Genomic DNA, 22657 nt, shown 5'->3' on the forward strand with positions numbered 1-22657 from the left:
CTGCAGTGTGTGTGTGTGATTACTGTGTGTGTGTGTGTGTGATAGAGAGTGTGTGTGTGTGTGTGTGAGAGAGAGAGAGAGAGAGGGAGAGAGAGAGAGAGAGAGAGAGAGAGCGAGAAAGGGTTGGAGATGTGGGTGCCCATAAACAGTGTTTATTGTATTTCTGAAATGAGTCTAAAAACTCAATGAACAGGATCTTCTTCACTGAGTGTAACTATAACAAAACAATACTAATATTAATCTTGTACTTTCCTTACACATTGTGATCCCTGGTTGCAGCTGATCCTAGAATGGATGGAACTGGTCTAGAACCAGCTGCTTTCGGGCTTGTGTCAGAATTTGTCACTGGGATGTTCTGGGTCACATTGATCCACTTCTGGAAGGGGGTTAAAGTACGAAGCGAGTTTAGCGGAAGGTTGAGCCTCAAGCCAGAGGTTTATTCAAATTTGGCAAAAATTTGTGGCAAACTTGTTTTCTTTAACCATTTAAATGTGAATGTTTTGTGTAAGCTTTTTGTAAGTTATTCACTGTAAACAGAAAGTGCATGCAACAATGCAATAGCCACAAATGTTCACCTTGTGTTTGCTGGACTTGAACACACCTCTAGCGTTAGACTCAACATATACCACTAATCTCTTTTCACAGAATACCCCCTATTCCACTGTGTCTAGGCAGCCATTTTGTTTTCTGTCAAGTTTGTTTGTTTGTTTTTCTATGATATTCAGAACCAAACAGTAGCATCTGTGATTTGGGAAGACATGAAAAAATAGACATCGCAAATATCCCCCAATATGTTAATGTAGTTCCTGTCTACATGTAAACTAGTAATAAATTAGATGATGAAAATAAATATATAAGCTCTAAAACTGGACTATGATATCTAAACAAACAGATTGTCTACTAACTGTTACTCCCTGTGTTTTCATTGATGTTGGAAACAGTCTTAAATAACAGCAGAAAAATACGTTTCTCTGCCAGTTTTGACGAAGGCCTGTTGGCATCTTTCACTGCAAATCCCCAGACAATATAACATGTCGAGTTAGCTGCTATGTTTTTAGTGTTATTAACTTATACAAATAATTTGCATGTTACATATAGAGAGACTGATAGAATGGACATTCCTACTGGTTACCAAGGCTATTCACAATGTGGTGCCATTCTATTGTACAAAACCCAGGGGGAATGTAAAAACAGTGCTTACAGCACAGGAATGCAAATTATATATCACTGAAATGCATGAGGTGTGTGGTGGTTTAAACTACTCAAACCAGCTGAGTTGGTTGGACTGTGGAGTCGTATGCAGTTCTTTGTTGCTGTGGTCTCTATGAAGGCATGCAGTCCAGAAGTCAATCCTGTGAACCCCTAATTAGGGGACAACAAGACCCAGTCTCTCAGGTCTTGGGAGGCTGCAGTGGCCAGTGGTCCTGATGTCGTGTCTCTAGCTGACAGGAAGGGAAGGATCCGACATGTGCTTCTGGATCTCACCAAAGGGCAGCGATGCATCCAGGTTGCTGGGCAATGAAGGGGAGCGCTGGGAGGCGCCACGTGATGAGGTCATCGCTGATGGACAACCCATCTTCTCCTGAGAACGGGCGTCGGGGCTCGCCGCCAGGTCCATCTCCGGGGTGATGGGCATGCTCCCCTCCTCGCCCGACACCACAGTGACGTGGACGCTGCTCGACAGGGACTCCTGGGATTTCTGGGTCACCTTGGTCTCTGACTGAGCAGCACACTAGGGGGGGATGGAGGGAGGAGAGGAGCTTATTAAAGTCATGCAGAGAAAGACGGCGAGTCACTCATCGTCCATTGCTTGGCGCCTGAAAAGTTGAGATTAGTTGAACTTACTTCTGGAGTCACTGAATTTCATGAACACTCCATAGTCTCTAGTCTCTTCCTGTCTGAATGTGGCTTCAGAAATGATATTCCCATGGAGAGATGAGGAGAGGGGATGAGACTAGGTGATATGTCTCTTCTTGTGTCAATGTCCATGCATGTGGCTTAAGTTTTCACTATGGATGAGCTGCTACGCTTACACATTATTTAATTACCCCATGGAAGTCGGAAGTTTAGAAGGATTGAATGATGTCAAAGAACTGAGTTTTGAACTGTGCTTTTGTCTGCCTTTTTCTTTCTTCCATTTTTGCCATTCTACGGTCTGGTCAGAACTCTTCAATACATTCCACAATCTGTGTAAAACCCATTTGAGTATTCTTTGTCTATTATGAATAACTGTTCTCCAGTGCTGTGCAAACACTGAAAAGTTAACTATGCTCAAAAATGGTGAAAAAATGGGAAAGGCTGCACTGTAACTAGTGGCGTTAGGACCTGGCGTGTTCAGTACCTGTAGTGAGGAGACCCAGCTGTCTCTGGGTCGACTTGCGAGCGGGTACACGCCATGAAGCCCTGGCACCCCTGGCCCATACAGGGTAGTGGGGTCGGGCGGGTGGCTGTCAGGGGAGACAGTGCTGTAGGCGGGGGGCACAGGGGCCATTTGCCTCTGCAGGAGCTGCAGAATGACGTTAATGTCTGCGGTCATACGCGTCTCCAGTCTGAGGACACAGATCAGGGGTAAGGCCAAACAGATCAGATTCGTATCTCTCTCTCAACACACACACACACACACACACACACACCTGTTGAGTTGGCTCTGTAGTAGATCGAGTCGGGCCTGGAGAGTGCTGGGCTGGTCGCGTGAACAGGGTGGTGGACGGGTGCCCCGTGCTGATGAGGACCTCCAGTGGTGCTGGGGAAACTGGGCCGAGCAATGGGGCCAGTACTGGTAAAGCCCGGCAACTATTGGGGCCAAATAGAGAACCAGAACCACAGGAAAGGAGAGGAATGTTAGAGAACCGGTCACCACAAAAGATGAAAAAAAAGAAACACATTTGACTTAGTGTGATACCACAACCCTATTGATAACCCTTAAAGGTGTGGGTTTTTGAACATTCTAACATAAGATTCCGTTCTGCAACAATTGAAGGTTCTAAAATTCTATGTTGAATTCAATGAACCTAGATATTCTTTAGAACATTAATTTTCCAACACCGGTGTGACGATACACCTTTAAGGGATAATCATATCATACATCAATCCAGTAAGTCAGTCTCCACTGTACCTTGGTGCCCCCTGTCTATGCCACTCTCCATGCCCACTGAGGAGGCCCCTCCTGGGGGCAAGAATCGCACCACGGTGGGGGGGTAGTCCAGGGGGTCCTCATTAGGGGGGTACTTCTGGCCGTGGGTCAGCAGGGGAGGGGATTTGCTGAGGTCCTCGCTGGACTGGGATTGGGACTGGGACTGGGAGGTGTTGCCACAGCTGCACAGCTCGTCCCAGAGGGGGTAGGGGCGGAGGGACGGTGGGGGTGGGTGTGCCCCAGTTGGGGGCACGTCTGTGTGAGGGGATAGGAGTTGTCCTGGTCCATGCCATCTGGCCAGAGACAGAGGGCAGAGATATTGTGTGAATGTCAACGGGTGTGTGTTTGTGTGTGTGTGGGTTTAACATCGTGTATGTTTGACTTCATCTTGCAGATTAAAAAAGTAAAGTAAAGGGAACACAAAGTAGCTCTTTTTCAAGCCTGGGTATCATGGTAGGCACAGAACAGTCTTTGTTTGGCCACTGAGAGGATGCAGTTATACTGACTTGCTCAATCACATCTTCACTGTGTCTAACTGTTAAGAAACAAAGTAAACTGTGTGTGCGTGTGTGCGTATGTGTGTGTTTGTGCTCACCTGGTCTGTTACGTCGGTCCAGTGAGTTTCGCCGGTGCCTGGCCCTGTGACCACGGTTACCACAGTCTGAATCCTCTCTGGGCAGCATCTGGATCACCTGGTTCACCTGAGCACACGTTACAGACCACCAGTTACACATGTGTGTGTGTTTGTTTGTGTGTGTGTGTGTGTGTGTGTGTGTGTGTGTGTGTGTGTGTGTGTGTGTGTGAGTATGAGAGTGTGTGTGTGTGTGTGTGTGTGTGCGTGTTTGACTTGCATCTCTGAGGTTGAAGGTGATCTCCAGGTTCCTCCAGAAGCTGTCTGCGAAGACCGGGTACATGTCCAGTACCTCCAGCAGGTCCTCCCTCTGGATGTGGTGCAGGTCACAGTAGGTCAGGGTCAAAACATCAGCGTTGCTGCGCCCCGTTTCCGCAAACAGGTTAATGGACTCCCCAAACGTGTCGTTTTTACCTGCACCACACAAAACATTACTTAAAGTGTTGTTTTTTCATTCATTCAAACAGTCAAAAATTACCTATAAATGGTAACAGAATCCATCTCTCTTTGTGATGCGACTTTGCGCTGTACTAAATATAATGTCAGTCAATTGTAGAGTCCCATTACAAACTTAAGGGTGCATTTAGGACTTTTTTCCAATAGAATTGTACATATACTACCTACTTATTACTGTTTAGTGAAGTTGATTTAAATTCCAATTAAATCTAATTTAGTCAATTTGCTGGTTCATTTGCTACATTCAATTTGGTCAATTGTTATTTATCATTTTTGTTTCCAAATAAGACAGGGTTTAGGCAAAGTCCTTTTAGGCAAGTCCCTCCACTCGGCGGCCATATTGCAACGCTTTTCGGGGATTTATCAGGCATCTATTTCAGGCAGAACTGCGTGTGCGCAAGGCTTCACGAATCACAACACACCAACCTTGCTCCAGCTGCGAGATCACAACACATGGTTGGCACGATGTATTCACATGTCAACTCTTAGCGGCGAAAGGGGGGGAATTTGTGTAGACGACTGGCATGTTTGCGTTACGAACTAACCCCATACATCTCTATGGGAGATTCCTTGAGTGCTGTGTCTCCTCATTAGAAAGTCTCTGGTATAGGTACAGTACATGGACTAATGCATTAGCATGCAATTCCCCAACTCTCCCACTAGACGGAAGCATAGGCTCTTGAGTGTTGCTAATTAGGGCCCGAGCACCGACGGTGCGGTTCCGGGACGGAACTATGAATTTTAATACCCTTCCACATAAACAATAAATGTGTCTTAATTCACCATGCATGGCTTGAAATGTTTTATATTTCACAGGTCATTGAAGACCATGTTAATGATAATATTCACATGCCCATAATGCATGTTTGGTCGCCACAAACTGGCAACAGAAAGAATGACAATTACACTGATGTCACATGATCAATTTTAACATACTGCTCCTAGACGGTTTGTCAGATTCATGTGAAATTTGGCAAACATTATGCCAAGATGTCGCTGATGTTAAATTGTGAAGGGATTTTTGATATGTTATATATTTGATATGATTTTAATATCTCACCACATAAAGAGGAAATGTGTCATAAATCACAGTGCATTGAATGAATGGTCTGAAACTTCTCAGGTTAATAGAGATCATGATTATGATGATATCCAGACACCCAATGGGCCTGCCTGGCATAGCGCCACCACCTAGCCAAGCAGGAAATGTGCCAGAAATGGACAATGCCTTAAGTGATTGATCTGAAACTTTATAAAATATTGGATATCATTATTGTGATGATATTCACATTCATAATTCACAGGCCTAGCATAGTGCCACCATCTGGACAAGCCGGAACTGTGACAGACATGCTCTATGCTTTGAATAAATGGTCTGAAACTTCTCAGGTTAATAGATATTATGAATATGATGATATCCAGACACCCAATGGGCCTGCCTGGCATAGCGCCATCACCTGGTCAAGCAGGAAATGTGCCAGAAATGGACAATGCCTTAAGTGATTGATCTGAAAGTTTACACAAATTTTGGATATCATTATTGTGATGATATTCACATGTCTAATTTCCATGTCTAACATAGCGCCACCATCTGGCCAGCCAAAAAGTGTATCAGAAATGTTCTTTGCTTAAAATGAATGGTCTGAAATTTCTCAGCTTAATATATATTATGATTATGATGACACCCAATGGGGCTGCCTTGCATTGCGCCCCCACCTGGCCAAGCAAGTACATGAGGCAGAAAATAAAATACAAAAACAAATAGCACACGCATGAAATATGTACATTTCACAAATGCACCACATCGGTGCTTTGTTGGATTTCGACATGTCACGGGTTGCGGCCCGCAGGTGCTCGGGCCCGCCATTGCCGCTTGCAGCTATATTTTCTTTTTGAAGTAGGCCCATATTTTTGGGGACTTTTTTGCTTTTATTATGATAGGACAGTGAAGAGGCTGAAGCAAGTGGGAGAGAGATTAGGCGGGATCTGGAAATGGCCCTGGTCTGACTTGGACCCGTGGGCACCAGAATGTGGTACGGGCGCTGTAACCACTTGTGTCACATGAACACGGCCTCTCACCCAGCACTGCCAGCACCATGTTGTGGCGCGACACCTGGATGGAACCACGGGTGATGAAGTAGAGGGAGATGAGCATGTCACCGTGGTGATAGAGAGTGTCGCCTGGCGGCGAGTGGATGGTCTTGAAGCGCATGGCGAGGGCACGGAGGCAGGCCTTGCTGGCGCCGCGGAAGGCCTGGCAGTTCTGCAGCAGTGAGCGGTTCAGGTGCAGGCAGATGTCCGCCTGAAGACACTCTGGGAATCCCTTTAGGACCTGGGTGGAGGAGGGGGAGAGACAAAGAGGTATTATATAGACCTGAGGAGAGTGAGGAGGTACCATTCCAATTCATTTCAATGGTTGATACTAGGCCAATTATTTTCAACCCAAAAATGTCTAGATTGGTGTACGCCAAGTTTAAAAATGGTGTCACTTCCGCCCACAGAACAAGCCAGTCAGGCTTCACATTACAGATGCCACAAACTATATTGTCTTTGTGGAGTTTATTCCCCCCAGCTTGGCAACTGCTAGCTCATGGGAACATTCACCAATCCACATAGAAAACAGTATATGTTGCCAGTAATGCTGCACCTAATTAGTTTGTTTGAGACAATTGGGATGACTAGTTTGGATGCTAACTTGCTGAAGATAACCTTCAGAGAAGCTCTGTTACAGCCTCTGAATCTGTGTGCCTGTGTGAGTGTGTGTGTGTGTGTGTGTGTGTGTGTGTGTGTGTGTGTCCATCACCGCATTCATGTCGATGCCATTGGTGTAGGTCCAGGCGTGCTGGAAGTACTCTTCCAGCCTCTGCCTGAGGCAGCCAGGGATCTGGTGGAAGCGGATGAACTCCTTGACCCTCAGCATCTGGGTGTGGTAGCGCGTTGTGCCCGAGTACAGGCGTTGGATGATGGCTGACACGTTCCCAAAGATGCTGGCGTACATCAGAGCTGGGATTTGGATTGAAATAATACATCAGTCAGCTGTTGTTTTTGGAGAGAAAACTGTGATGCATGTAGTTGTGATGATGGGAATATATTTTGTGTGTGACTGTTACAATGTCTAAAAATATGCCAACCTTATAGAAACCTAATATAAAATTGTTTAATGACATTGAGGAAGTCATGAATTTTGCATGTTCTGTATGTCTATGGTGAGGCAGGAAAGTGTTCCAATTGTGTTTAAATGTGTTAAAAGTGTTTAAATACACTTTACATTGTGAAAGGGTAACAGGATTTGGTTGCTCAATCCAGTGTTTTTATGAGGTCAGTGTAAATCTCTTAATATGAGCTCTGCATCTTTGACCCCTCACCCCTGGCAGGTGCCTAGACAGGTACTGACATCTGATGAGCAGATGGAGAGGAACTTCTTGGAGTTTTGGGCAAGACGTGCGAATGTGTGTGTGTGTGTGTGTGTGTGTGTGTGTGTGTGTGTGTGTGTGTGTATGTGTATGTGTATGTGTTTGTGTGTGTGCATGTGAATATGAAGCAACTCACATCCGATGAGCATGACGCAGATGGAGAAGATCTTCTCGGAGTTGGTGTTGGGCGAGACGTTTCCGAAGCCCACGCTGGTCAGGCTGCTGAAGGTGAAGTAGAGCGCCGTTACGTACTTGTCCTTGATGGACGGCCCCGACGTCGGGTCGCTGTAGTTGTAGCTCTTGCCCAGTTCTCTTGCCAGGTTGTGTAGCCAGCCGATATTCATGTAGGGCCGCTCCACGTAGCCAATGGCGTACCAGATGCAGGCCAGCCAGTGGGCGATCAGCATGAATGTGCACATGAGCAGGAAGAGCACGGCCGCGCCGTATTCTGAGTAGCGGTCCAGTTTGCGTGCCACGCGGACCAATCGCAGCAGGCGGGCCGTTTTCAGCAGTCCAATCAGAGTGGTCGTCGTCTGGAGGGGAGGGGTTAGAAGACAGAAGGGAACTGAAGGGAGCTGGTCTCAGAATGAACGAAAGGGGGTAATTTCAAGTATAGTGCAACCAGAAAGTTTTCAGACCCTTTCAAGTTTTCCACATTTTGTTGTGTTTCAGACTCATCTTAAAATGGATTCAATTAATTTTTGTTCTCATCAATCTACACACAATATTCCAATACTCCACAAAAAACAGGTGTTTTTGTTTTGTAATAAAAAATAAATTACAGAAATATTCCATTTACATAAGTATTCAGACTTTTTGTTATGATGCTTGCAGTTGAGCTCTGGTGCATCCTACTTCTATCAATGGTCCTTGAGATGCTTCTACAACTTGATTGGACAGCCATGTCTTCCTACAGTAGATCTGGCCGCCCAGCTAATCCGGGCCTAAGGGTCTTGGTCAGACAGATAACCAAGGACCCAATGGTCACTATGATTGAGATCCAGAGTTCATTTGTGGACTTTGTGGACCTTACAGAATGACAAACATCAGTGCAGCTCAGTGCCTGCTTTCTTTCACACACGCCGTTGGGAATTATGGCCAAATAGTTCAATCTTCATTTCATCAGACCAGAGGATTTTATTTCTAATGGTCTGAGAGTCCTTCAGGTGCTTTCTGGCAAACTCCCCGCAGGCAATGGCTTCCATCTGGCCACTGTCCTTCTGTAAGCTTCTCTCATCTTCATAAAGGGACTCTTGATCTCATTGAAAGATGATCATAGTGACCAAACTACATGAGTATGAATTGGTATGGTTATGTGAACCATTCCCACACGTGTGTAGTTTGTGTTAATTTACAGAGGTGAATCTACTGTTTGGAACCATTCAAAGACTTCCAAGCTGTTCTCTTGGTAGATAATAAATGTTCCCAGCTGGCACCTATTGGTAGATAGTAAATATTCCACAATCATAGCAGCAGTCTACTTATAAGCAACACATTTAGAACAAGAAAGGAGCCACAACTAGTAGATTATCTATCATCATAGTTTTACTGCTGTAACTATTGTGTATGTATGTATGTATGTATGTAAGTATGTATGTATGTATGTATGTATCTATCTATCTATCTATCTATCTATCTAAGTCAATCTGTGTATCTCTAGTTACCAGACCGCAACATAGGCCCAACCCTGCCCATGCACTGACAGGAGACGGCCTGTAGGGGGCACATGGGGGTCATGACAATTGTCTGCAGAGGTCCAACACAGTCCCTCCTCTCACCTCATCGGAGCCCGACCTAAAGACCAGCAGGTCGAAGGGGATGGCCGCCACTAGGTCAATGAAGAACCAGCCCTTCAGGTAGTGCACGGCGATGCGTCTCGGCTGTGTGACCACCTCGTCGATGCGGTCCACGTAAGTGGTGCGCAGGTTGATGACGATGTCCACGATGAAGAGCACGTCCACCACCACGTCGGCCACACCCAGCGGGTTGCACGCGTAGCCGCAGGCACCGTCTGCGCTGCCGATCCCGAGCTCACGCTCGTCCAGCAGGAAGGCGGCCGAGTACGGTGTGAAGACGGCCGTGTAGAGCACCAGGATGAGGATGACCCAGTCCCACACGGCCTTGAAGGGGCTGTAGTGCAGCATGATCCAGCTGTGGGTCTCGGCCTTGTGCAGCTTATACTCTGGAAGCACATCCTCTGCTAAGGACAGCACCTGGGGAGGGTCAGAGAAAGAAGAGCGCGGTTGGAATTACACTTTCAATTACACTTGGGATGTACTTTCAGAAGCTTTCACACTGGGCATGTACATCAAAACTGAAATGTTCGAAAGCTGTTATGTATGACTATTAACTATTTTTAAATCTTAAAAGATCCAGCCCAAGCCTAATAATATTAGAAATTTTAAGAAAATTAGAATTAAGAGAAATCCGGCCGATTTTTACATGTATCTTGATCGCTAAACATCGCCAAGAACTGTCGACCAAAATCGGTGCTACAGAACTGGAGTAGCTGCAGCCAATGGCCGGTGCTCCCAGTGAGCTACAATGCTAGGTCTGGGGGCATCATCTAAACGTACCTTTCTGCCTCAAAATGTTATTAAAAGGTCTGTGCTTACAAAGTCCTTACAAAACGATGCATTTTCTACTTATTAGTTGTGAAGAAGCCGTTTAAATTCAAGTTTGTACTTGGCAAAAAGGCACGTTTAGATGATGCCCCCAGACCAAGCATGGCAACTCACTGGGATCAAGATCCATGTAAAAATCGTCCGGATTTCTCCTTTAACCCATGACTTCTGCTGCTATTAAAAATAATTATACAAAAACAATTACGCAAAAAGATATTTCTACATAGTCTATGTGCAGAGGTGGAAAAAGTAAGAAAATATTGTACTCAAGTAAAAGTACCAATACTTTGATGAAATATTACTCAAGTACAAGTTAAAAAATACCGATCTGAAAATGTACTCAAGTAAAAGTAAAAAAAGTAGTTCATTTAAAATGTAATTTTAAGTAAAAGTTACTTAGTTACTTTTTTTTTTTTGGGTGGGGATTGATTGTTGTTGTGTGATCTCGCCGCTGGAGCAAGATTGGTGTCGCGGAAACCCACGCACACGCATTTCTGCAGAAATAGATGCCCGATAAGTGCCCAAAAAGCTTGCAATATGGACGAGAGTGGAAATACTTGCCTAAAAGGACTTTGGTCCTAGCTCGAAGTTGCTGCAGCCAGCAGCTAAGGCAGCCATGTTCATGCTCCCAGTGTGTAGAGCTCGAGCTCAACTCAACTCGAGCTAGGTAAAACCCATTGTTTCAGTTTTGTTCATACCGACAGTACTGGGTGACGCTTGAGAAATGTCAAAAATTTGAAAAAAATCACTGGAGTTCTCCTTTAAGTTTGAGCAGTAGTTGATTTTCAAAGTTAGTTGCACTCATCCTTGGTCACTTTGCAGTGAACAGTAATCCAGCACAACTGAAAAGCCCCTCACAGGCAGCTGAGACAGGCAGGCCAATGTTGAGTTGCAGAGTTTTTTTTATATTTGGAAACGAGCAGAAGGTTCAGCAGATTAAAGGGTGTTGAACTGGGGAAAAGTGGAAGTACTAGGACCCCAATGGAGGAGAGGGCCCTTGAAAGGTGGATTACGGGGGGCGCAACATTTTCACCAGGCATTAGTAATAACTCAGGTAATCCACACATAAAAAATCCAAACAACTCCATAAGTAGAGTCATGTGTAATGAAGTGGAATAACACAGGGGAAAAGTATTGAACACGCTAAGAAAAAGCACTAAGGAAAGGGAAGGAACGAGCTGGAATCTGTAAGTAGTTAGAGAGTAGTTATCCTTTCTATCTGTGCAAATTAATATAAGCTTAGTTAGAAGCCTACATATTGATGGGCTATAAAAAAAGTTTTCATTACCAAGGTGTCACACAAGAAACATTTCATGATGGATAAAAGCAAAAGCTCTCCCAAGACCTTTGCAACCTTATTGTTGCAAAACATCAATGAAACTGGTTACAGATGCATTTCAAAAACTTCAGAATCTTCCAGTAAGCAGCATGGGAGCCATTATCTGCAAGTGGAAGGAACATCACTGCATCATCAACCAGCCATGCACAGGATCTCCTCACAATATTTCTGATCAGGAGTCAGAAGGATAGTCAATTCCAAGAGCCAAGGACCACTTGGAGAAAGCTCCAAAAGACTTGAAGGCAGCCAATTCAATTAAATTCAATTAAACAGTTCTGGAAGTAACTAAAGATCAGGATTCACAAGAGGGACCCCTGGGCCAAAAATCACACCTGATACCGCGACTAATACGCTTTCTCATACAGGAAATGTCTTGAAGCTGTCATTACAAACAAAGGCTTTCCACAAAGTATTGAAGAAATTTCAGTAGGAACGTTCAATACTTTTTTTCCTGTGTCATTCCACTTTTATTACACATAACTCTTATGTTTGTATTTTTATATGTGTGTTAATATAATGTGTGGTGAAAAATTCAAGACTCACTGGAAGTTTAGGCTAAGTAGGCTACTGAAAAACATTTAAGTGTTCAATACTTATTTCCACCATATATTTATTTTACCTGAATATTTTAACTTCCTTCCTTTTAACTTCCTACTTTAAATGTCAAAATGAATGTCAGACTAAATAGTTTGACTGACTGTAATTTTGTATACAAATATAGTGAAAAACTGTCTAAGGTCACTCTCACTCTCCCTTGCTAAAGAGCTAAATGGTTTAGTCCGCCTGCACGATTCATTAGGTAGTCTACAGTATCTTTTGTTTATTTAGCTGAGCATCGCTAGTGGGCCTAGTGGACCGCTTTCATTGTTGTGTTGTTGGTGCAATGTCTTTCCCAAGAAAGCCAAGTCAGGTTACCAAAAAAAAAGTCCAAAACAGGAAAAAAGAGAGACATTAAAATGAGGGGAAACAACTGCTAATCAACTTCTTTCCAAAGAAAGGTGAGCACAAACGCCAAAACACCTAAATCCCATGGTGTTTGCTTGAATATCTCCCGCAATCATTAGTGCTAAAACGAACTGAGACAACCCATTGAAATAGTGGAAAATACATAGCCTAGACATGTAATCTGATGCATCTCTCGTGATCCAGCTCCATCTCCATCACTTTCAGAAAGACTGCATGGCGCCAGCTTGATTCATGTCCTGTTGTAGGCTAGCCTACATGCTGATCATTATCACTAGGCTAGTGGTTTAGGGCACGCATTTTTCTCTCTCCCTTCTGTTTCGCTAGTCTTAACTTTTTTTTTTACCAAGTAACGGATGGGATTTTTGATGTAGCCGGGCACAATACTTCACTCAAAATGTAATCAAGTAAAATTTAAAATACCGATTTTATAAACTACTTAAAAAATACAAAATACACAGAAAAACTACTCAATACAGTAACGTGAGTAAATGTATTTCGTTACTTTCCACCTCTGTCTATGTGCAACATGAGCGATAGTTGCCATCTCTGTCTGAAAGGCAGAAAAGGCTATCCTGCACTCGCCCTCTCTCTGACTGGCTGGACCAGACTCACATGCACTTCATGAACCTGATCCTTCTCAGGTGGACAAAGCTGGCCTCTAGCTGTGCGTGTGTGTGTGTGTGTATCTGAATCCATGTACTCCAGCTGAGTCTTGACCGCAGTTAACCTATCGGTGTATATATTTTGACTGCTTTGGTGTGAGTGTGTGTGTGCATGTATGTGTGTTAATTGGTGTGTATGAGCGCATATGATACCTGTTGAACTGTCCCTGACTCCATGGACTATATTTAGTGAAGCATGAATTTTGAGCAGTGTTGCCCAGACTGTATCGCATCACTTAGCGCATTGGGGTCATTTACATTCAACACACAACCTTTGTCCACACCAGACCATGTGCCATACACACACACAGGCACACAGACACACAGACACACACACACACACACTATGAGTGAAGTCAGAATAGTGGAAATGATAGCATACAGCAATATAGACATTAAAGATCCCTAAGATAAGTACATAGGGATACAAGGGTTAGAACTCTCCCGTTTGCAAACAGCCATGAGGTATAAATCTCTGATGGACCAGCCTGATATAGATTATTCATTTTTTGTGAGAAATTATAACAAGCATTATGCACCACAAACATTCCGGAAAAATACACATTTAATCTAAAAGACTGTGAGTAAAAGTTTTGGAAGTTTTGTTTGAATTGGTCTTAAAAAAGGCAAAACCCTACCTTAACCCTAACCCTGCCCTACTAACCCTTACCCCAGATACAAGACAGATCATGCATATCTGTATTTGCTAGTTAACACAGATTCTCAACAGTGATACGATCACTGTATGGGTCATTCCACGTCAGTTCAACCAGGGCCCACGCACTTAGATCTCAAAAAATTCTGAAAAAATTACCAAGTGTACCTATGTTACCCAGGAGACACACTGTAAAATTACTCTTATGTAAGATCAATACTTTCCAAGATACAGCCAGTTTTACAGGGGAGGGGGTGTCGATTTTGTTCGGCCTCTTTTTTTGTCAAAGTTCACAAGCCCACAGCGCAAGAACTAAACCATGTAGGAGGCTCAAATTTTGCATGCTGGTACATAAATAGGAATAGTATGTAGCAAAAATAGTCACGCTTTGGTCTGGATAATCCTGCATGGTCATAGCTGTCCCTCAAAGTTGATGCACATTTTATTGGAGTTTTGGCTGGGCTCTGTTTAAGCCTTCAGAAGACATATTTGTACTCAACGTAGGCTCTTGATTTATTTTCCTTACTGAGATAAGTAGAAACACTCTCACAAAAACCAATGAACAGAAAACAAATCCCTTCAGGGTCTGAACAGCAGACCTCACAAGTCTGAAATCACTGAAATGTCATGCAAAACCTTCTAATGCCAACAACAGTGCAGTCGGCACAGATAACGGCTTGCTAGTGTGGTAACATATGGCTTTTATTGATATAGTTGGAAAAGCAGAGTTGCTATAGAGCTGAAACACAGGACTGTGCAGTGCAAAGCCAAGGCAACTAGTTGGAACAACAAGTAACCTTATCTGATCTGTCTTCCACATTACCATATAGCATGACAATTATAGTATCATTTGAAGATAGTTGCATATAAAACCAAACTTCAAAAACTGGCAAATTGTTGCATACTGGCAAATTGTTGCATCCCCTCAGATATTACTCATCCATCAATCAATAGACATGATTAAACAAAAAAGCAAAACTCATGGCAGCAAACACTTTGTGGTAAACAAGATCTCCTGGACAGATTAGGTGTGAGAAACCTGCTCTGGAACATTGCCACTGACCGACATGCTGATTGAACAAACGTTCCCGGTATTCCAGATTCTTCCGGATCTCACGGGTGCCGGATACAGTTCCTGTCTTCGAGGACAGAGACCGAACTCTGTCCTGCGATGGAAAGTGTCAATGTGATAATGTTAAGCATCAGACCAGCACTTGCTTCCACCAATTGTGTTTAATCCATGAGTCTCATTTACTGAGATAGTAACAGACTGAGAGAGTGAGAAAGACATACAAACAAAGTAAGCAAGATAGATAGATAGAGAGAGAGAAAGAGAGGGAAAGAGAGAGACAAACAGAGATAGGACAGCGAAGCAGACAGAGAGAGGAAGAGCGAGATAGAAAGGTCTGAAAAGGAAAAAAGAACGTTTCTTTGTAAATCCCATTTGCTTGAATCCAGTTTGGACTCTTTGACCCCTCTCTTCAAACACACAGACTTCAGATTCACCGGAGAGCAACAGCGCAGTCCATGTACGTCCACACTTACACTCACAAAAACGCCCACTACTTAGGCACACAACACAGCGATGAGACACACACACTCAGAACAGCAGTGGGCAGCAGCTGAACTTGTGAAGTGGACCGAGTGTGTGTGAGTGTGTGCCTGCACACTGTGTATGTGTGTGCATGCACCCTGTGTATGCATCATGCCTATGTGTCTATGCATTTCCTCTGTACATCTTTGTGAATGCGTGTGTGTCGGACTGTAGGTCAGATGTTTCACCCTGTGTTGTGATAGATAAAACAGTAAGATCGGCCACAGCTTGTCAAAACACTACACAGAACAGAGCATTATGGGAAATTGGACATAGAGCAAGTTTTTTTAAAAACACTGTTGATCCACTGTCTGGATTTGACCCATCTAAACAACACACGTACACGCGTGGATGCATGCATGCACAAACACGCTCTGACACACACACGCACAAACACATGGGCACCCACACACACACATGTACTGTATGCATGCATGCACACATGCACACACACACACACACACACACACACACACACACACACACACACACACACACACACACACACACACACACACACACACATAAACACACACACACACACACACACACACACACACACACACACACACACACATAGCTTTGTGAGGCAAAACCTACAGCAGCACACATGACCATACAATTATGCAATGGCATGGGACCAGCGCAGCAATGCCCGCGGCGGGGCACGATAAAGGGGAATGGTGGGTATGGATTCATCCCCTGGCCCCACACCATTTCCTGTGCCCCCTCTGGGCCCTCACCAGCGGCCTAATGATGTTTCCAGTCAAAGCCCCTGCCACTCTGCCACCAGCAGAGTGCCAGCAATAGAGCCTGGGCATCAATCTGGCCTGCTCGCTTCTCTTCCCCCCTCCGCATCTGCCCTCCCTGTCACAACAGGGTAGAACATCATACAGTATCTGCTCCACAGAATCAGTTTCCTCTTGTTGTTTTTGAATAGCACTGTGTGTGTGTGTGTGTGTGTGTGTGTCTGTTTATTCTCGCTGCCAATACTGCTGTTCCTGCCACGTGACATTGACTCACTGCTGAAAGGACAGACAGTCAAGGTAAATTAGAATGATATAACTCCAATATCCAGCAAGTGGTACATTTTTCAAGTCATTATTATTATTATTATTATTATTATTATTATTATTATTAACCAAAATAAGGTTGCCCTTTCCTTCTTTTATACATAATAGTCAGTAGTAATATAACTAGATGTACCGCAGAGAGGTACAAAATATGACCGCCGCCCAGTCCAGCACATTTTTTCCACAAAAATAAATCACGCTGAAAGGCCTATATGATTCTAACTGTCTCACTGAATTGCATTATCCACACTCAATTCTAACTGGTATCTGCTTTGTGTGTTTGTGTGTGCGTGCTTGTGTGTGTGCCTGCGTATGTGCCAGTGCATGCAAGTGTACATATGTCTACTGTATGAGTATGTGTCATACGTATGATTACTGTGAATGTATGTGTGTGTGTGTGTGTGTGTGTGTGTGTGTGTTTGTGCACATGTGTGCACATGAAATAAGTTAACATGACCCCTGGAGGCAAACATACGGAAAAAATGGTCATCCTAGGCCCTACAGTTCTCAAGATATTCACAGAGAACTGTGTCTGCCCTACCCTCCTTTCGGGGGGTCCAGTCCAGCTGGGGGGCTACAGATCAAAACGAAAAATGACGGTTCCATGCTATCCATGTGGGGGTACATGCCCACCAAGTTTTGTGTACCCTGGTCTTTCAGTGTCCCGGGAATCCTTGTTGGTGTACGTCACTAAATGTACACATAAATTATTTTATTGTAAGGCCCCCCATGAACGAAAGTATACAAAACTTGGCATGCATTCGGAGGGTGTCATAATATGTGCCAGAGATATTGTGATGAAAACACCTAATTTTTTGCTTTTTAATTTTTAACTAGGTGACGCTATACATGAAATAAGTGGTAATGGGATGGGTTGACATGCCCCCTTAAGACCAACATACATAAAAAAGGTGGACCTCCTAGGCCCTACGGTTCTCGAGATATTCATAGAAAACTGTCTCCGGCCACCTACAGGCCAGTTGGTGTATAGTAACATAAATTAATTTATTGTGTGGCCCCCCATAAACGGAATTCCACAAAACTTGGCGTGCATACAGAGGGTGTCAAAATGATCCTACACTTCCAATTTCGTGCAGTTTTGACTATGTTAGGTCACAGATACCTTCGACATAACACCTCATTTTTACTTTTTGTGTTTAACTAGGTGGCTTATACATGAAATGAGTGGTAATGGAATGGGTTGACATGGCCCCTTGAGATCAACATACAAAAAATGGTCCTCCTAAACCCTACGGTTTTCGAGATATTCACAGAAAACTGTGTCTGCCCTACCCTCCTTTCGGGGGGTCCAGTCCAGCGGGGGCTACAGATCAAAACGAAAAATGATGGTTCCATGCTATCCATGTGGGGTTACATGCCCACCAAGTTTAGTGTACCCGGTCTTTCAGTGTCCCGGGAATCATTGACGGAAATTTGGGCATGCTAAAAAAAAAAAAAAAAAAAAAAAAAAAATCTAACTAAACCTATATGACCGCCAGCTAAGCGCCGGGCGGTCATAATAAGTAATATAGTAATAGGGGTTATAAAAACTATATATTTTTGGAAACATGTTTGATTCCAAATTTTCCAGGGTCAATATGGTGGCCATCTTGGATTTTAAAAATGGCAACCTTTAAATACCAATTTCTCAATCTCACATCACCAAGATATTACCTAGGATTGAATTTCCAGCAGTCAAATTGTCATGTTGGGTGGCAAGAAACTTTTACATCTCTGGTTGTTTGTGTGCCAAATAACTGCCTCAATGTTGTTGTTTTTTTTTTGTTTTTTTGTGGTGTGTAGGGTTGCCGGTAGGGGGAAATTAAGACGTGGATGTTGAAATGAACCCCCCTTTCCTTTCGAAGATAGATATATATATATATATTTATATTTAGTAGGCTTTGCAGGTGTTCCCCTGGGCCTACCTGAGTCACCTTCTCTGTCAGGTTCTCTGTGCGCTCCTTCACCTTTGTGGGCGAGACGAGCTGGATAGGGGGGGTGGTGGTGGCGGAGGCGGGGGGGTCAGGCGAGCGGGGGGGAGTGTCCCGCTCCGAGTGGTGCAGGTTGAGTACCCGCAGGGGGAACCGGTGAGAACCGGAACACTTCATGAGGTCCGAATCCAAGGAGGAACTCAGAGAACTAGACTGCAGGTCTGTGGAGGAGGTGGAGGAGTGCGGAGTGGAGCAGAGTTCCCCGGTGAGGTTTGCGGAACATCAGTGGAGAACAAGGAATGCAGAGGGGAGAAGAAGAGATTAGAACAGACAAGAGAGAAGAGGATATACAGACTTGTTTAATCATTCAAAAAGAAGTGATGATTACTCTGAATCTAAAATACCATTTCACATTGGCATGTACAAGTGTGTGTGTGTGTGTGTGTGTGTGTGTGTGAGTGAGTGGGTGAGAGAGAAAGAGAAGGTGAGAATAAGAGACACACAAAGATTGGTAGTAGATGAAGAGACAAAGAGTATGTGTGTGTGTGTGTGTGTGTGTGTGTGTGTGTGTGTGTGCTTACTGTTGGTGTGACACACATCGTTCCCTGGCATTCCAAGCTCTGATTCTTCCCTGTTCCAACCAGCTAATCACAGCACAGAAATCCACATTTCAAGCAATTAGTTTCAGTCATTTACTCGATTCAGCCATGTAAACACCGATCTCCCTCCCTGGAGTGTCCACCTCCGAGTTCACCTTTCCTGGAAAAGTCAAACAAACAAACAAACTTTGTGGTGGTGTTCACAAACAACGTGATCGCTATTGTGGTCCTTGTTGATGCCAAGGACACGTCATTCTTCCTTCCTTCTACAAACGTTTTGATAAACTGTGGTAATTGGAAAAAGTATTGTTGGGACACTCAAACGTCAATGCAATTCTTTTCTTAGAGTGTTTTGGCAACTAAGCAGTAAGAAAACAAAGTCATAAACTAATGTGAAAGACAGGCAAAGTTTTGTCAAACACATGGACCATTGTGTAGACCGAGAGTAACGCACACCAAAACACTATTAACGAGCTGACTTCTGGTGATAAACTTAAAAAGAGAAGAATGTCACACACTCTGACTCCAAATGTATAGATTTTATTCGGATAAGGTTTTGGCCTTGAGGACTTCTTCAAATTCAATTTTCAGTGAGAAAGCACAGACACACACACACACACACACACATATATACATATACACAACAAACCTATGGATCAAAACAACAAATTTTGTGGATATGACTTGCCACAAGGGCAAGTGAGAAGGTGTTTACCTGATTTTGTAATCATATTCATTTATAGGGATTTCTACCTGTATGCAGATGTTAAAAACTCTTGCTTTTATAGTTACACTGACTACAACATCCACAGTGGCAATTGCCATCTGGGATAGGTGCCAAAGTAAATCTTGTACACCATGCAAGAGGTTGGCCCAAGGTTGTTCTGTAAATACCTCACCTAGTTGACGATCCAATTTCAATATGAGCCAATATTTTGTTATAATTCTATTTAATTGTTCAGCACTTTTGCACCATTCAGTTGTAAATATTATGAGTTCAATTGATTTAGTTTTAGTTCAGTTTATTCTCCTGGAAATCAGACCTTGGTATATTTTAATGACCGCCGTGCTAGCGAAGCGTATATAGGTTTAGTCAGGGTTTTTCTTCTTCTGGATTTTTTTGTTCTTCAGTGAATTTCCGTCAAAGATTCCCAGGACATTGAAAGACCAGGGTGCACGAAACTTGGTGTACATGTAGCCCCACAAAGATGACATGGAACCACTGTTTTTCATTTTGATCCGCCGCCCAACTGCTGCACCAGGCCCCTCCAAAAGAGGGTAGGCTGGACACCGTTTTCTGTGAATATCTCGAGAACTGTAGGGCCTAGGATGACCAAATAATTTTAGTATGTTGGTCTCAAGGGGCCATGTCAACCCATCCCATATACACTCATTTGAGGTATAACGCCACCTAGTTAAAAATGAAAAAGCAAAAACGAGGCATTGCAATTGCAGGTATCTTTGGCTGACAGGTTCAAAACTGCACGAAATTTGAAGTGTCTTTATGACACCCTCTGAATGCATGCCAAGTTTCGTGGAATTCCGTTCATGGGGGGCCATATCAGCTACACACACACACACACACACACACACACACACACACACACACACACACACACACGCATTCACGCACACACACATAAAGACACACACACACACACACCCTCAGTGCACGGATGCACATACACAGACATGCACGCACATGCACACACACAGGCGTGCACACACGCACGCACACACGCACACAAACACACACAGATGCACGCACACACACACAAACACACCAACACACACATGTACGCACACACACACACACACACCATTACCCCCCCACACACACACACACACACTCACAAGCGAAGCCACACACACACACTCACAAGCGAAGCCACACACACACACTCACACAGAAGCACACATTTACACAAAAAAACAAAACACACTATGCACACACTCCTTTACATACACAAAAGTAGGGGATGGAATAGGAGATGGAGACAAATTGACAAGCGTGATTTATTTTTGCGACGAGAATGTGCAGGACTGAGTGGCGGTCATATTTTGTACCGCTCTGCGGTACATCTAGTTCATTATTTTTAGAGCCAGCATTTTTTGTAATCTCTTATTTGAAAGTTGTTTTTCGCATGGACCAAACACTATTTTGACTTACTCATTTTTTACTTCTTAATTCACCAAGCAATTAGGAAAATGTTTGGTCCATAAGTCCTGCGTCAGAAACCATAGTAACTCAGTACAGCTGGTAGAGCAAGTGGCAAACAAGAGCCAGGCGACAGGGCCATTACCCAGAGAACATGTTTGCATTGTCCAGTGAGCCACGTTGGATAAAATTGTCTGCTACAAACAAGGAGCTAACCCGAGCAAACTCCATGTGACAAAGTGTTTTCGCTGTCCTGTGAGCCACTATGGCTGACATTGTCTGCTATATGAATGAATGGAAAGCATGGATGTGAACTTCAATGTCTTTACAGGGTCTAACCTAGAGGCCACTGAAACCATCAGTGCCTTAAGTCACTGGCCATCTAACTGAATGTTCAGAAAACCTTTCCATTGCACAGAAATATTATTAATAAATAAATTAGAATAAGTTCTGATGGTGTTGCTGCAGTTGAATAGGCCTTACCTTAACTTTCTTGGTATCCAGGACGGCTGCTGAGATTGAGACGGTCTGATCGGCACTCTCCTCAGTTGGTCTCTGCAGATCTGCCTCATCCCACATTAGAGGAGAAGCCTGCTCCTCCTGGGCCCCGAGAGCAGCTCCTCTGAAGACATCCAGGTGATGGTGACCCCGGCCGTGATGCATATAGCGCTAATGAGAACAGCAGCCTTGTTTTGGATCACCCACGCCAACACACAGGATGAAGACAGGACAGATTATGCAAGGCTCCCATTGTCTACGTGTGACGGAGGAACGTTCCGGATCACTTCAGGCGTGCCGACCGACACCTCGCTGCAGATGTTCGCGTTTCCTGTTTACTCGTGGACAGAACTCGAACCCTGGGTCAAGCCCTTGCTGATTCGTTCGACCCGAGCCAAGAGAGAAGAGGAGAGGAGAGAGAGATGGATGGATGTGTCGCTCCCTCTCTTTTTCACTCAATTCGCTGTTTCCTGAGGACCAATCAATGGCATGCTATAGCAGAGGTCATTCACCCCAGTAGTCAATGGAAATAACAACACTAGACACAAAACAGAAATAAACAACTGGGGGGAAAAAAGAAAACTTTTATGAAGTGTCTTTAAGATGCCATAAGTTTCCCAGACCTGCGGTGGAGATTGAGAGACTTGCCCTGTTGACAGAGAGCTGGAGAGATTAATGTGTGGCATGGGGACCATCTGAAGCAGCTGCATGGCATGAATGAAACATCGACGACAACCATATCGATCCTTGGTGCCAACCAATCAATACTCTCAGTGCAAATACAACCGTTAATGCTACAACTGTCAATGTGGCTTTGTATTGATCCATTGATGGTTCGTCAAATTCCTATGATAGGCATTGAGGGGTGGACGCCCCTATTGGAAATGTGACCCAGTTTAACAAAACACCCTCTCCCTGTGACCTT

The 22657-nt window shown here is 44.0% G+C and overlaps 2 protein-coding genes across 3 annotated transcripts; both read right to left on the reverse strand.

Annotated features, from left to right (window-relative positions):
- Nucleotides 1-92: 92 nt before the first annotated feature.
- Nucleotides 93-3276, reverse strand: LOC125287309 (potassium voltage-gated channel subfamily H member 6-like). The gene is made up of 4 exons (XM_048232935.1): nucleotides 3116-3276; nucleotides 2634-2793; nucleotides 2342-2549; nucleotides 93-1732 (listed from the first exon to the last, which is right to left on the reverse strand). The coding sequence occupies exons 1-4, from the start codon at nucleotides 3144-3146 to the stop codon at nucleotides 1439-1441; spliced, it is 693 nt and encodes a 230-aa protein (XP_048088892.1). The 5' UTR covers nucleotides 3147-3276; the 3' UTR covers nucleotides 93-1438.
- Nucleotides 3242-22080, reverse strand: kcnh6b (potassium voltage-gated channel, subfamily H (eag-related), member 6b). Of its 2 annotated transcripts, XM_048232933.1 has the most exons (10): nucleotides 21718-22080; nucleotides 19059-19236; nucleotides 18472-18698; nucleotides 9412-9846; nucleotides 7770-8166; nucleotides 7024-7223; nucleotides 6300-6552; nucleotides 3985-4178; nucleotides 3729-3834; nucleotides 3242-3426 (listed from the first exon to the last, which is right to left on the reverse strand). In XM_048232933.1, exons 2-10 carry the CDS (start codon nucleotides 19087-19089, stop codon nucleotides 3242-3244), a joined length of 2028 nt encoding a protein of 675 aa, XP_048088890.1. In that variant the 5' UTR covers nucleotides 19090-19236; nucleotides 21718-22080. The 2 variants fall into 2 exon arrangements, with proteins under 2 accessions (XP_048088890.1, XP_048088891.1); XM_048232934.1 differs by lacking the exons at nucleotides 18472-18698; nucleotides 19059-19236; nucleotides 21718-22080 and adding an exon at nucleotides 14943-15220.
- Nucleotides 22081-22657: the final 577 nt, after the last annotated feature.

This window comes from Alosa alosa, chromosome 22 (assembly GCF_017589495.1).
Source record: "Alosa alosa isolate M-15738 ecotype Scorff River chromosome 22, AALO_Geno_1.1, whole genome shotgun sequence".
NCBI classification, from domain to species: Eukaryota; Metazoa; Chordata; class Actinopteri; order Clupeiformes; family Clupeidae; genus Alosa; species Alosa alosa.

Coding starts and splice junctions, on each gene's coding strand:
- kcnh6b (XM_048232933.1), bottom strand. CDS start 19,089: ATGCCAGGGAACGATGTGTGTCACACCAACA. Junction 8,167..9,411: donor TTAGGTCGGGCTCCGATGAG/GTGAGAGGAGGG, acceptor CCTCCCCTCCAG/ACGACGACCACTCTGATTGG. Junction 7,224..7,769: donor CTGCGTCATGCTCATCGGAT/GTGAGTTGCTTC, acceptor TCCAAATCCCAG/CTCTGATGTACGCCAGCATC.
- LOC125287309 (XM_048232935.1), bottom strand. CDS start 3,146: ATGGAGAGTGGCATAGACAGGGGGCACCAAG. Junction 2,794..3,115: donor CATAGACAGGGGGCACCAAG/GTACAGTGGAGA, acceptor TGGCCCCAATAG/TTGCCGGGCTTTACCAGTAC. Junction 2,550..2,633: donor CTACAGAGCCAACTCAACAG/GTGTGTGTGTGT, acceptor CTGTGTCCTCAG/ACTGGAGACGCGTATGACCG.